Here is a 16,327-nt window from a genome sequence, read left to right as displayed (position 1 = left end):
TTACTAGTGTGACTTTTGTAAATTTTGTATCATGATGAAGTTTCTTGTATTTTATGATGTAAGTCAACTTTTTACAAATGATTAAGACTCTTTTTGGGTACTCCCTTCCCTGTTGTCTAGTATACTGGACAAGGTTTTTGGTACTCCCTTCCCTGTTGTCTAGTATACTGGACAAGGTTTGGGTACTCCCTTCTCTGTTGTCTAGTATACTGGACACGGTTTTGGGTACTTCCTTCCCTGTTGTCTAGTATACTGTACAAGGTTTTGGGTACTCCCTTCCCTGTTGTCTAGTATACTGGACAAGGTTTTGGGTAATCCCTTCCCTGTTGTCTAGTATACTGGACAAGGTTTGGGTACTCCCTTCCCTGTTGTCTAGTATACTGGACAAGGTTTTGGGTACTCCCTTCCCTGTTGTCTAGTATACTGGACACGGTTTGGGTACTCCCTTCCCTGTTGTCTAGTATACTAGACAAGGTTTTGGGTACTCCCTTCCCTGTTGTCTAGTATACTGGACAAGTTTTTGGGTACTCCCTTCCCTGTTGTCTAGTATACTGGACAAGGTTTGGGTACTCCCTGTTGTCTAGTATACTGGACAAGGTTTGGGTACTCCCTTCCCTGTTGTCTAGTATACTGTACAAGGTTTTGGTACTCCCTGTTGTCTAGTATACTGGACACAGTTTGGGTAATCCCTTCCCTGTTGTCTAGTATACTGGACAAGGTTTTGGGTAATCCCTTCCCTGTTGTCTAGTATACTGGACAAGGTTTGGGTACTCCCTTCCCTGTTGTCTAGTATACTGGACAAGGTTTTGGGTACTCCCTTCCCTGTTGTCTAGTATACCAGACAATGTTTTGGGTACTCCCTTCCTTGTTGTCTAGTATACTGGACAAGGTTTGGGTGATCCCTTCCCTGTTGTCTAGTATAGTGGACAAGGTTTTGGGTAATCCCTTCCCTGTTGTCTAGTATAGTGGACAAGGTTTTGGGTACTCCCTTCCCTATTGTCTGGTATACTGGATAAGATTTTGGTACTGCCGCCTTTGTTCCTAGTCAAGGGAAATGGTTTTTTTAAATGAAGACATTCTGAATTAATTAAATGAAAATCACAAGATATGTGTAATTTGTACTGTCCATGATTCCGTGAATGCCATCAGACTGGATGACGAAGTCCAGACATGCCTCCCAGTATCTGTGGCCCACAGCTTCCTCAACACGTTGGTCTGATAGATGTCAATCATCTCCTCAACAAGTGTTATGGGAGACTGGGATTAACAGGGTCTACATGGCTACTCTCAAAGGAGCTCACAAAATCTGTGGCACTCTGAGTGGGTCTTATACTGTCTGAAAGAGCTCACAGGATCTGAGGCCCTCTAACTGGGTCTTATACTGTCTGAAAGGAGCTCACAGAACCTGTGGCACTCTAACTGGGTATTATACTGTCTGAAAGAGCTCACAGGATCTGAGGCCCTCTAACTGGGTCTTATACTGCCTGAAAGAGCTCACAGAATCTGTGGCACTCTAACTGGGTATTATACTGTCTGAAAGAGCTCACAGGATCTGAGGCCCTCTAACTGGGTCTTATACTGCCTGAAAGAGCTCACAAAATCTGTGGCACTCTGAGTGGGTCTTATACTGTCTGAAAGGAGCTCACAAAATCTGTGGCACTCTGATTGGGTCTTACTGTCTGAAAGGAGCTCACAAAATCTGTGGCACTCTGAGTGGGTCTTATACTGTCTGAAAGAGCTCACAGAATCTGTGGCACTCAAACTGGGTCTTATACTGTCTGAAAGAGTGGGTCTTATACTGTCTGAAAGAGCTCACAGAATCTGTGGCACTCTAACTGGGTCTTATACTGTCTGAAAGGAGCTTACAGAATCTGTGGCACTCTGAGTGGGTCTTATACTGTCTGAAAGAGCTCACAGGATCTGAGGCCCTCTGATTGGGTCTTATACTGTCTGAAAGGAGCTCACAAAATCTGTGGCCCTCTGATTGGGTCTTACTGTCTGAAAGAGCTCACAGAATCTGTGGCACTCAAACTGGGTCTTATACTGTCTGAAAGAGTGGGTCTTATACTGTCTGAAAGAGCTCACAGGATCTGAGGCCCTCTGATTGGGTCTTATACTGTCTGAAAGGAGCTCACAAAATCTGTGGCCCTCTGATTGGGTCTTACTGTCTGAAAGAGCTCACAGAATCTGTGGCACTCAAACTGGGTCTTATACTGTCTGAAAGAGTGGGTCTTATTCTGTCTGAAAGAGCTCACAGAATCTGTGGCACTCTGATTGGGTCTTACTGTCTGAAAGGAGTTCACAGAATCTGTGGCACTCTGATTGGGTCTTTCTGTCTGAAAGAGCTCACAGAATCTGTGGCACTCTGAGTGGGTCTTATACTGTCTGAAAGAGCTCACAGAATCTGTGCCACTCAGACTGGGTCTTATACTGTCTGAAAGAGCTCACAGAATCTGTGGCACTCTGAGTGGGTCTTATACTGTCTGAAAGAGCTCACAGGATCTGAGGCCCTCTAACTGGGTCTTATACTGTCTAAAAGAGCTCACAGGATCTGAGGCCCTCTAACTGGGTCTTAAACTGTCTGAAAGGAGCTTACAGAATCTGTGGCACTCTGATTGGGTCTTACTTTCTGAAAGGAGTTCACAGAATCTGTGGCACTCTGAGTGGGTCTTATACTGTCTGAAAGGAGCTCACAAAATCTGTGGCCCTCTGATTGGGTCTTACTTTCTGAAAGGAGCTCACAAAATCTGTGGCACTCTGATTGGGTCTTACTGTCTGAAAGGAGCTCACAAAATCTGTGGCCCTCTGATTGGGTCTTACTGTCTGAAAGGAGCTCACAAAATCTGTGGCCCTCTAACTGGGTCTTATACTGTCTGAAAGAGCTCACAGGATCTGAGGCCCTCTGATTGGGTCTTACTGTCTGAAAGGAGCTCACAAGATCTGTGGCACTCTGATTGGGTCTTATACTGTCTGAAAGAGCTCACAGGATCTGAGGCCCTCTGATTGGGTCTTACTGTCTGAAAGGAGCTCACAAAATCTGTGGCACTCTGAGTGGGTCTTATACTGTCTGAAAGGAGTTTACAGAATCTGTGGCATCTAGTCTTTCTGAAGCGATTCACAGACTGGGACTTGGGGGCTATACGTCTGAAAGACTCAAAGTCTGGGCCTCCTCCCGATGGGTTTACTTCTGAAAGAGCTCACAAATCTGTGGCACTCGATGTACTTGGAGCTTAAAGAGCTCACAAAATCTGGGGCCCTAGATGGGCTTCTGTCGGAGAGCTCACAAACGTGCTCTAAACTGGGTCTTAGTCTTCTGAAGAGCTCAACAGATCTAGCCTCTACTGGGGTTTATACTTCTAAGGCTGATTGTCCACTCAATGGTCTTTAGTTCGAAGATTACAGAAGGTTCCCTCTTGGATGGAGTTGGTACACCGTGATTTTGACTGGGTCATACAGAGATCAGATGCTGAAATGAGCCAAATCTTGCACACTCTACTACATTTCAAAGAGTCCAATTTATAGTTAGCTTCATAACAGGCTTCTGAATGTCTCACAGACTTTAATGACAAGGTCAAAGAATCACTGGAGCTTACAGGGACTCTTAGATGACTGGAAGGAGCTCAAAGAATCACTGGAGCTTACAGGGACTCTTAGATGACTGGAAGGAGCTCAAAGAATCACTGGAGCTTACAAGTTGTGAAAAACTGGGTCTTTGAAGGCAGACAAGGGCTTGCAGGCTCTGTAGATACAGTCTAGCACTCACAAGACTGGGACTTGCAGACTCTAAAGATAGAGGCTGGGTCTCATAGCCTCCCTGGGGTTTTGGGGCTATTGAAGCTTAAAATCACTTGTGCTCAGAAGATACTTGGAGCTAAGAGCCTCTAGGGAGGGGGACTCGGCTAGATGGGCTCCTTAGAGACCTACAGACTTATAGACTCTTGGGTCCAGTCTCTTGAGAGGGAAACACTCTCCAAAACCCTCATGGGAAGGATTAGATATTCTGGCTGCTATTCCAAGATGGACATTTGAGATTCAGTAAGAACAAAGGGTCTACTCCATCCTTGGTGGAGTGGGGCCCAATATTTCTTCTCTATACGAAATGCTGTCTTAACTGGCAACCTCTACAATATACCCACCATTTCAAATGAGTCAAATTTATAGTTCTGCCTTCATTAAGCTAATGTACAGATATAAAACCAAGGTACAATGAATATGTTCACTGTTTCATAAAATTCTTAGCAATCCTAACATATTTTCGACTGAAACCTTCACTAATGGTGAACACACATTTGTAGATGTAACGTGTATAATTTAGTCAACGATCAGGGATTAATATCTCCTGGACCAGGGACCCATTACCAACAGCACTAGGCATTAGTACAACCATGCATGACGAAAAAAGCCAACGTGTTACGATGCGAACAAGCCACCGTGAACAAATTAACACAAACTACCATGAGAAACCATTACAGTAAAAATCGTCAACGGCCTAATTTCCGAGTAAAAACAATCAAGCTTCTAACATATCCAGAACATTTTCTGTCCTTGAATTTAAGCTTCGTTCTGTAGTTAGGACATCACGGTGTCATTCTTTCCTTACCTTCAAGGTGCTTAGATCGTAGGGACAGAAGCTCATCGTGTAACAAGGATAGTCGTAACGGCAATGTCTCGTAATCTCGCAAATTTCGCGAGACGGTTTTCACAAATCTTAAATTAACATGTATACTCCCAGCTGTCTTTGAAAATTGTTGTTAATCCTTGCTACAGAATGTCACACATGTGCTCATTAAGTACTGACGACTGAATTTAGAGGTTCTCCATTCTATAAATACCACTCGCTACACGGATTTCTATGTATACTTGCACAAGAATAATCACATGGATGCTTCTCAGACAGATCCAGAATCTTGGTGATGGTAATGTTTGTTACAGATTGTAAATCAGTAATCCAGTCAAACATATGCGTGGTCCGGAATAGATGTACTATGATAACTTTTGGCGTAGAATCGGATGGTGGAAGTATATCATTGACAAGGAAAGTGACGAGGTTAGTCGACAGAAAGTAGTACTACAAAATACTTGTCACACGTCGTCCTTGGTCGTTCTAGATCTACAAATGAGTCGGTCCTCGTCTACCCTGTTATACTCCACAAATCAAACAACTTATAAAAAATGTATGACACCCCTTCATATTTCCCAAGTTTCCTCGGCAAGCTGAATTCTATGGTCTGGTGCTCAAAGTCATCTGCATCTTTACAATGTTTTGTGTTAATGGAATATAATTGGATCCAGTCAGCTCAGTACGGTCTCACATGACCGACCACCATTATAGGGATATCTATACCTGCCGAGTAGGTCATGGTTGGAAGATTTCATGGCTGATCAGCGTAGCGTGTCCGTAGTATTGATATAAGCCTGTATCCGAATTTCAACACACACATAACACAGGGATATTCCCACAAATACAGTCAAACAGCCGACTCACGATTAAATGATGTTCACACCATATTGAATGCGAGATATTATCATAATCACTGAAGCATGTAATTTTCTGGAGACAATCTAGAAAAATATCTTTAGAACCTTATTTACCAAAGTCTGATGACTCAATTAGAGAGAAAATGACATCGATTTTCTAACAGGATCAAGTAACACGTGTGAACGGCAAATTTAGTATGGATATATAAAGTATACTGATGCCTCAGCCTGTTACACGTGGTAAAGACACATCACAAACCACCCCATAACTACCACACAATCTATTAGCTATTCAAAACACACAGAATATTTTATCTTTTTTTTCATAGTTCCACATGACAACCGATGCTATATAACTCTCACTTTTATAGAAATTTCCACGGAGCTGCTGAAACATCAATGTTTAATGTAGATTGTCTATCCCGGGTAGGCAGACATGTCATACTATTGTTTGGGTTCTGTTAACATGAATTATAGATATAACATTGTGTAGTTATATGAAAAGTTTTGTTTAGAAGGAAAGCGTCCATGTCCTATCGGAAGCGTTCCTTTATAATATCAACGCTTTGTTTTGTGTAAAAGTCTCAGTCTTTTACAATTCTCACATAGAATTTTTTTTTGAAACACAAAATTTATAGCTTTACTTTAAACAATTGAAGGCTTCTCACATTTTCTATCAAGTTTCATCCTGATACTAATGAAGATTCAGTAGAAATCATGTGGATATACCAATTCTACTATGACAATATTTATCATCTAGATACACCAATTCTACTATGACAATATTTATCATATAGATACACCAATTCTACTCTTAAAGATGTAACCATTCATATATACACCACCAAACATTTGCTGTGAAAATAACAATATGAAACTTATATATATGGAAGACATAAAAGATTCTTCATTTTAAGGGCAACAACAATATACATCATCAAATACATACTTATTTCTAATTACAAATGAAGTTCAGACAAGAATATGTATAAACTAAATGCTTCAACTACCAACCAATGAAAAGCCCTTGTTCAGACAAATCAACCAATAAGAGCTTTTCTTTCAAAAAGACCAACCAGCCGTTTGTATTCTTTCTATATAATTTAGAATGCTTTGTTTTGCTAAATTCTTCATTACACTACAGCACCGATTTTATCAAAATTGAATCGTATCTGAGTTTTGACCAATCAGCAACTGCGGCAGCCATCTTTGATGTGTAATGGCAAAAAACAAAAGTGAAATGCACATTCTTAGAAATAAGTGAAATGTACGTGGGGACAATTCGGAACTTTTAACAAATAATGACAGACACCTGCAGAATCACTGGTTTTATCTAGAGTATGCTTTCGTTTCAGGATTGGTTGCGATGAAACCTGGTCATGTGGCTACTGTGCAGATGCTGCAAACAACGTGAAATTAAAAACAAAATACAAATGTACAAACATCAAGGCGAACCAGAACTTCGGACTAAAAATATAACTTGATCTATTTTTCTATAAGTCGTCATTTTACATCTTCAAGCATTGATGAATACAAACTTTTTCTAGGGAATGCAAAACAAAAAATAAGCGTGGAAATTATTTTTGTTGCTATAAAAATGGACATTGTATGAAACTAATAAATATGTCTTTTTATTCTGATTATAAACCAATGTTTTTAAATCCAGTAATGAAAATAATATGTTTTGAAGTCTAATATTACATAAACAAACCAATATCTATTTTCTCAAACTTTTTCGCTTAAGCAATACTTGATTGATCAGAAACTAGATTTATTACAATGCATTTATATTTAAAAACTGGTTGAACCAGATATGACTCACTAAACATCATAGTATTCACTTAACACTCGATGTTCACTCACCCATGAGACAGTTGTATTTCTATTTATTATAGGGAACATGTATATATACACTTTTAAACAATATCCTTCCTCTATTTGTTGACAAAACCCAATACAAGTGACATTTAACAGGTTTCAAAATGACATTTATGTTTGTTCTTCTGACACCAATTATAAACAATAATATTTTTTTTATATTTTTATGTTTTTGGATGTTGACCTATGAGGTTCCCTGTCCTGTACAACCTGTTCTGTACAACCTGTTCTGTTACCTATGTAAATATAAATATTTGATGACAATATTTTTTCTGTCTCTGTTTTACACCTGATACCAAAGTTATATAGCACATGGGACACAGTTTTTTAATGTGTTGTATACTGTGAAATGAACATCTGTTTCTACAGGTATCACCTTGTCATTTTCTACACACACAGGTGAGTGCAATGCTGAGGTGAGAAACATACAGGTAGATCATCTTACGTGCCATCATATGCACCGTGAACCACTGAGTGGGAGATGTTACTTTTACTTTTAATGCGAGTCAACTAGGAGTCAATGACACTTCTACTTGGTCGCGAGTCAACTAGGAGTCAGACACTACTACTGGGAGTCAACTAGGAGTCAATGACACTTCTACTTGGCCACGAGTCAACTAGGAGTCAATGACACTTCTACTTGGCCACGAGTCAACTAGGAGTCAATGACACTTCTACTGGGCCGCGAGTTAACTAGGAGTCAATGACACTTCTACTTGGCCACGAGTCAACTAGGAGTCAATGACACTTCTACTGGGCCGCGAGTCAACTAGGAGTCAATGACACTTCTACTTGGCCACGAGTCAACTAGGAGTCAATGACACTTCTACTGGGAGTCAACTAGGAGTCAATGAAACTTCTACTTGGAGTCAACTAGGAGTCAATGACACTTCTACTTGGCCGCGAGTCAACTAGGAGTGAATGACACTTCTACTGGGAGTCAACTAGGAGTCAATGACACTTCTACTTGGCCGCGAGTCAACTAGGAGTGAATGACACTTCTACTGGGAGTCAACTAGGAGTGAATGACACTTCTACTTGGCCGCGAGTCAACTAGGAGTCAATGACACTTCTACTGGGAGTCAACTAGGAGTGAATGACACTTCTACTTGGCCGCGAGTCAACTAGGAGTGAATGACACTTCTACTGGGAGTCAACTAGGAGTCAATGACACTTCTACTTGGCCGCGAGTCAACTAGGAGTGAATGACACTTCTACTGGGAGTCAACTAGGAGTGAATGACACTTCTACTTGGCCGCGAGTCAACTAGGAGTCAATGACACTTCTACTGGGAGTCAACTAGGAGTGAATGACACTTCTACTTGGCCGCGAGTCAACTAGGAGTGAATGACACTTCTACTGGGAGTCAACTAGGAGTGAATGACACTTCTACTTGGCCGCGAGTCAACTAGGAGTCAATGACACTTCTACTGGGAGTCAACTAGGAGTCAATGACACTTCTTCTTGGCTGGGAGTCAACTAGGAGTCAATGAAACTTTTACTGGGCCGCGAGTCAACTAGGAGATAATGAAACTTTTACTGGGCCGCGAGTCAACTAGGAGTCAATGACACTTCTACTTGGCCGGGAGTTAACTAGGAGATAATGATACTTCTACTTGGCTGGGAGTGAACTAGGAGTCAATGACACTTCTACTGGGAGTCAACTAGGAGTCTATGACACTTCTACTGGGCCGGGAGTCAACTAGGAGTCAATGACACTTCTACTGGGCCGGGAGTCAACTAGGAGTCAATGACACTTCTACTGGGCCGGGAGTCAACTAGGAGTTAATGACACTTCTACTGGGAGTCAACTAGGAGTCTATGACACTTCTACTTGGCCGCGAGTCAACTAGGAGTCAATGACACTTCTACTTGGCCGCGAGTCAACTAGGAGTCAATGACACTTCTACTTGGCTGGGAGTGAACTAGGAGATAATGAAACTTTTACTGGGCCGGAAGTCAACTAGGAGTCAATGACACTTTTACTGGGCCAGGAGTCAACTAGTCATAGTTCATATTAGGAGGCATTCAGAAAATTATATGAAATCTTTTTTACTCTTGTTGCCTTTATGCAGCAACATCAAAAACCAAAGTATGATATCAAAAAAGTGATATCTCTAATTTCATTGCTGTTGTTACCTTCACAGTGACATCATAAAAACGTCTAATGTCACCGCAGTAATATTGACATTGAGTGAGGAAGACAGAGTTACAGAACATTATCATCCATTTATGTTCTCACCTTTATAATGTAAAAGCTTCAGCTTCAGTTGTTTCAAACTAGGGGCAGATAACCTAGTAATAGAATTTAGCTTGACAATTCCTAAAAAAACAACTTAGGTCTGATGGCCAGTCTACAGTACTGTATACCTTAACAAAAAAAATCTTTAATAAAGTTACATTTCCCTGCTAGGAAATTTATTGCTTACTTTGAAGACGGGAACATTTCCTCGGGTTCTAGTTAATAAAACAGGTTTAAGTCTCAATTGGAAACATATTTATTCATCTCAGGTCTTCAAACTTTATCAATAAATCCAAATTTATTTTTAAATTACTCTTCCACGACTTGTACCTTTATCATAAAACCTGTTCACCGAGCTAAAATTGTGTATCATGTTAAATGTACAGAACCTGGTATGTGCATCAAGCATGTAGAGATAAAAAAAACAAATTCCTCTCGTAACGTGAGAAAATACACACTTTGTAAGGTGAAATAAATTTTTGTTAAAAAAAGATTGTCTGTGATTCATCAAGATTTTGAAGTTCACACAGGAAAACTTCTAACTAAACAATTTAATATACATTTCTGGACGTTTGAGTAAGTTTTAATTATCAATTAGAAAACCAGTACCTCTATTTGCTACCAATACAAATTATTTACTGACTCAGACTTGTGAAAATGAAATCTAAAATGTAAAATGAAAAAGAAAATTGCCCAATCATGATGTGCGATCTGCCATATAAAGTTGCTTGAGGACACATTTCTGTCACATGGTGTAAATAAGACCTTCACGAAAACCACATCAACCTTCAATCTGATTTTTAGTTAGATAATTGTGCGAGATGTTTTCTAAAATAAATCGAATGAAACTATCTTTTCTATCATTAACATTAATTCTTTTAGATTCAAATAAAATTTAGAGTTAATAGGAATACAACACTGCATAAAATCAAATTCAATTGCAATAGGTAACAGGTACGCTTTGTTAGTACAGGGTCCGATGTCCTCACAACATCAAAGTGTTATATTAGGACGGAACAGGTGTCGGGCAGACACCAACCGCCAGGGTCTGATGAGGACGGTGGCTGAGTGGTTAAGGTGTCCCGACACTTTATCACTAGCCCTCCACCACTGGGTTGCGAGCTTGAAACCTACGTGGGGCAGTTGCCAGGTACTGACCGTAGGCCGGTGGGTTTTTTCTCCAGGTACTTTCCTCCACCTCCAAAACCTGGCACATCTTTAAATGACCCTGACTGTTAATAGGACGTTAAACAAAAAATAAACCAAAGTTTCCCTGTGTCTACACAGATTAGCTCAGTCAGGAGTCAAGTCTTTGCATCTTCATTTCCCTTTTCAAAAAACCAGAGTTGTCTCCCTTTTACACAGAAAATTTACACAAGAAAAAAACAACTGGTATTTAAATGTCAAATATTAAATAAAATAGCGATTGTTTTAATTTCCTTTGGAGCTTTTAAATACATTAATCCTCCATAAAACAGAACATTTTCAATTCAAGACGGCACATTTTCCCGTCCAAATGGATATGAATGTAGAAGTTAATGCTATGAGTACACACGAACTATCAAAGACAAATGATTTGATAAAGAACGTCTTTTTTTTTTATCTTTTATATGTATTAATGGCCTCAGTTGATTAATAAACAGTGTAACACAATCTGGTAAAGGGCACTAAACATAAAACCTGGTGATTTGTGATAGTCAACGGCATGGCAACCTTTTATTGAAAAGACATTTTTATTAAGAATACGAGACAAATTTAACAAAGCAATCCTTTTTTTATATAAGGTATTAGAAAAGCTGATAAGATAGTTACCGTATAAAAGGTAATATTTGGTTATTATATTTTGGAGGTCATGAAATAAAGCACAACCGTAACTACTTATTGAATATTGAAACCATACATTATAAATACATATTGTAGGCCTGTAACTATAGTTGACATACAAAATTAACGTAAGGTTGCCTAAATTAAATAAATGTGAAATAGCTCCAACAAGGACATTCTTAAAATATTAGCCCCGTGAAATATTGATCTCATGAAATATCAGCCCCGTGAAATATTAGTCCCATTAAATATTACCCTTTTGAAATATTATAGCCATATGAAATATCAGCCCTGTGAAATATTAGCCGTGTGAAATATCGGCCCCATGAAATATTGGTCTCATTAAATATCACCCCTGTGAAATATGAGCCATGTGAAATATCTGAAGTGAGTCCCGTGAAATATTAACCCCAGTAAATAAATTAATCTGATTTTCATCTTGTCAAGATATTGCTTAATGCTATCTAGTCCTCTGTGTTACTGCCTACAACAAGGACTAATACTACTAAGTAACAGTACTGTGAAAACAGCTATTATCATCATACAAATACAGTCTAACCTGCCTCAGAGACAACCTGAATAAGCGACTTTCTCTCATATATGACCATTTTTGTCCCTCCCAATGTTTTTTAGTTTTACTATAGTTACCAGAACCTGGATTAAGAGACCACCTGTCATATGTGACCTTTTTCATCGCTTCCCTTAGAAGATCATATATGACAGATTTGACTGTATAGCATTTCAAAAGGACCTCTCCAACAATCTTTTTCATGCCATTTTTATTATATTCACCTTGGGGGATTTAAATGGAGGAAAAGATGTTTTATCAGTATAAAACCTTCATCACAATGAACTTCATAATGCTATGTATTTCTCCAGGGCATTAATTACAACGAACTCGTTTTGAATAAAACTACGATTGTACAACACAATTACATCATACAGGACTATCACCCTAGGATGTAAATGTCGACCTCCACACGATATATCTTTTAAATCCTCAAAAGTCTTTTCATTAATGACAAAGATCTTTAGAAAATTTCCTTTTTTCTGCATAAAGTCGACAAATATTGCTCAGTATTTTACCTGACATTCTACAAACTTTGTGAGACAACAGCGAGATATGTTTTATATTACTACGACAAGTCTATAATATTTTACCTGACATTCTACAAACTTTGAGACAACAGCGAGATATGTTTTATATTACTACGACAAGTCTATAATATTATACCTGACATTCTACAAACTTTGTGAGACAACAGCGAGCTTTGTACCTGTATTACTACGACAGGTCTATAATATTATACCTGACATTCTACAAACTTTATGAGACAAAAGTGAGATATGTTTTGTATTACTATGACAAGTCCATAGCATACGTGCTGACTCAGCTGTACCCTAAAGCCAGATTACACAGGTAAGCGGGCACCTTTAATTTTCAGCACCTTCTCTAAGTAAATCTTAAATAGTCTGTCTTATGCCTTGATCCTCAACTAAATACAAACGTTTAGAAGGATTGTTAAAAGAGAGCCGATTTACTCCCGTACTAACCCAGGTCAAGTGAGGGTGGTTTTGTATCCCGGGGTGGCGAATTATGATTTCCTCAAACAATGGCACAGATGTAACGGTTAAAGAAGGCTGTTTTGGAAAGTGCCGTTAATCCGGTATCAACAGACTTCTGGGTCGCAAAGAGGCTTACACAGTCTATAGATCCGGAAGACTGCTGACCAAGAATGAGCGCCAAGCTCCAAACATATCACAACAGTTCCTGTACATGAATAGTCAACTACAAGCAGAAACTGTTGCCCAGATTTTAAAACTAAACATGGGCATTTTTCATATATAAACCCAAACATATAAATGTTAATATGCTGTATTGGAAGCATTGTGAAATATATAAATTGGTGGTCAGGTGACGAAATAGAGAACACACCACCCACAGAACTCAGTTTTCTACCGAAGTAATTACAAAGAGACCTCCCACACTTTCCATCGGAGATAGTGTGATCAATATGAGCCGATATAACATCTCGATTCCCAACTGTTGTGAAATACCGTTTACAGTCTTTAAAGACCCACTGTACCTCCACTACGGCTGACAAGTTTGAGTACGAGTTTATTGACAGGGACGTAGTTATACAAAAGTTATAAAATAGCTTATTTTTACAAATATTTTCATTTATTTTACAAATATTTTTTATTACAAATTGTAAAAAGCACTGGGTTTAAGGTGCTGTCATTTTAATAGTGTTTTAAGTCAAAGTCTGAATTAACATTATTTAAACATTTCACTTATCTTTCTAATTGGCGAACGTCTATGTTGAACGATTCTACCAGAACGAAAAATCTAAGAGGATTTTGTTAATTGAACGCATAAAAATTGAAATCTATGTCCAAATCAGTCTGTTGAAATTGTTCATTTGTATATCATAAAATCAAGAAAAAATAAACCATTAAACCATCATCAAATGTTTTTATACCGAAATTTACCTGAGTTAGTATTGAACCAGGGGAGAAAACTCTAATGTCATTTGACTGACTCTACACGAACACTACTACAACTTAACAATCAAGCTGACCTCTGACCTTATCCAGAAGTATATTAAGTATAGTGTCAACATTACTAAGATAGAGGATACTGTTCTAATCTCCGACTAAGGAACTCTGTCTTGGCGTTAAGATTGACAATTTTAAACAGGTTGTGATTTGATTCTCCGACTTATCAGTACAGGTAGTACATTGTAACTGGGTCAAACACTTGTCACATCATCGGTTAACCACATCTTATATCTGTTATAATGTGTCATATCTTATTTAATCAGTAATAATCTCAAGTCTGGTCCAAAACATAAACTTTGAGTCGAGGGCAAGCTTCAAGCAGGACAATATGGTACGGTTCAAAACACCTCAGAAATTCAAGGTAATTAATATTGAACTCCACATCATCAATGATAGACCCCCAAAAGACCTTCTTGACAAACATCAGATTCCTGAGCAATAATCTTTTGAGAAATGCTCCTTTACACAAAGCCTACAGTAAATTTAAGATGTGCTATCACTGCCCAGGGCCTTTATTTTCATGATGAAAAATTCTGCTGCAACTTCAACTGTAACCTGGAAACAGTAACCTATTTAAACCAAGTATTTTACCATGAAAGCCTCAAAAGTATTACCACAGTGACCTACTTTACACACAGGAAGTCATCAGTATACTGTCACAGTAACCTACTTTTCACTCTATCCACCATACCATCCAATACTGTTGATAAAAGACACTTACCTGAAAAGATAAAAAGAAAACATATTAGCTATTATCTTTGATATACATACATTTTTATAGTTTAATATGAAATTAATGCACATGTAAAAACATGTGTCATGTAATGAATATAAATCTCGTTATTGGAATCGTGGTTGCTAAGGAAGGGAAAAGATATCTGGCACACACTATGATGCCACTCACAAAAGCATAACATCTTCCTTTTTTATAAAGTAACCACTTCACAAATTGATAAAATCATCAATTTTGTCATACATTTCATGGGATGTTGAAGTTGAGGCGATGAACAGGTTTCACAGCTTACAATTTGTAACACTTTTTTAAGCATGTGAGAAAAATAATCAAACATGGGCCTGTTCAGCGGACAAAGACATTTAAATGATCATGTAAGAGTTTGGGTGACAAACATAGACTCTACCACTTGGTTAGATATCCCCGTCTCCAGACCCAAGTAAGATTCTGGTGTTCTTCCACCAAACTGGTTACTATATCGAGGGGAAGCATTTGTTATCAAGTTGATGGAATTATATGATAAATAGAATCTAACACTTGTGTCCATATAATGTTACTGCTGTATCCCCGAACATGAGTTACGGAGGATATCTGACATACTACATGACTGCATCAACTCATTTAACATTCCATGTGGGTGAGCCAGTTCAATACTGTACTAATCTACAGAGCTGCCAGCCCTTCCAATTTAGGAGAAAAACTCTGTTTTTTACTTTAATATTAAGACATAAATTAACAGTAGAATTTCTTTATAACACTTAAACTTCCAAAATCCAATTACTCCAGCAGAAAGAGCAGATTGAAGTTTACTGTTGTTGTTTTAAGATATCAGTTTGTCATGGGTAGGTCTATAAATGTACTTTTCATCATGAGGTTTGAAATCTTGCTGCTGACTTTAATGTTAAAGTATACTGTATACAAACATTTAAAGGATTCAGATGAATGTACTTTTCTGAGGCTTGAAAATAGTTGCTCTTTAATGTTAAAGCTTATCGTCATAGTGATGATAGTTAATTACATACAAACATTTAAAGGAGTCGGATATACACAGTATACTCTACTTCTTGGTACTATAAATGTACTTTAATCTGAGGCTTCAACCAAAATCTCCCCGATGGAAGTTTTAAACAGTTTTGCAACTATGAATTCAGTAAGAACTTTTTTCTGGTATTTTTCAAGATTTTGAATACAACATATGAGCAATACACAGCTAACATTTCACATGATAATATGCTGTAAGAATTTGATGATGCACTAAAATTTTAGTACGCAAAAATATGTAGGGTCACAGTATAGTGTTAGGTCAGGCGATCTATTTCAGGTTCACCATTACGGTATAAATTCATATCACTCAAGGCCTATTTAACTTAATCGTACACGATTTAAATATCTGATTATAAACCTCTTTACCAACACTTTCCATGTGTGTATGGAGTAAAACTCATATTCAAATCAATTTAAATGTTGAGAGTTGCTAATGCCAGACGTCACTTTCCATCTTAAAACAAGACATCAAGATCTACATTAAAATATAACAAGCAAACACAGTTTGACAGACAAGCATCGCATGAGTTGGCCGTCAATTATAAAACAAACAGATTTAGAAATCA

General features: G+C 38.3%; 1 protein-coding gene across 14 annotated transcripts in view; it reads right to left on the bottom strand.

Moving 5' to 3' along the window:
- LOC117315584 (cell wall integrity protein scw1-like) overlaps positions 1-16,327 on the bottom strand; it is a 169,623-nt gene that overhangs the window by 91,229 nt on the left and 62,067 nt on the right. For 2 of the 14 annotated variants that reach the window (XM_033869844.1, XM_033869846.1), the window contains exon 1: positions 4,601-5,161. The exons of the other annotated variants lie outside the window; for them this stretch is intronic. In XM_033869844.1, the coding sequence (XP_033725735.1) occupies positions 4,601-4,636 (36 nt within the window). In that variant the 5' untranslated portion in view covers positions 4,637-5,161. Of the gene's footprint in view, positions 1-4,600; positions 5,162-16,327 lie in introns of those variants that run through there. 14 annotated transcript variants of the gene reach the window in all.

The sequence above is a fragment of the Pecten maximus genome, chromosome 17 (genome assembly GCF_902652985.1).
Source record: "Pecten maximus chromosome 17, xPecMax1.1, whole genome shotgun sequence".
In the NCBI taxonomy this organism is placed as follows: domain Eukaryota; kingdom Metazoa; phylum Mollusca; class Bivalvia; order Pectinida; family Pectinidae; genus Pecten; species Pecten maximus.
This window is presented reverse-complemented; position numbering and strand designations above follow the sequence as displayed.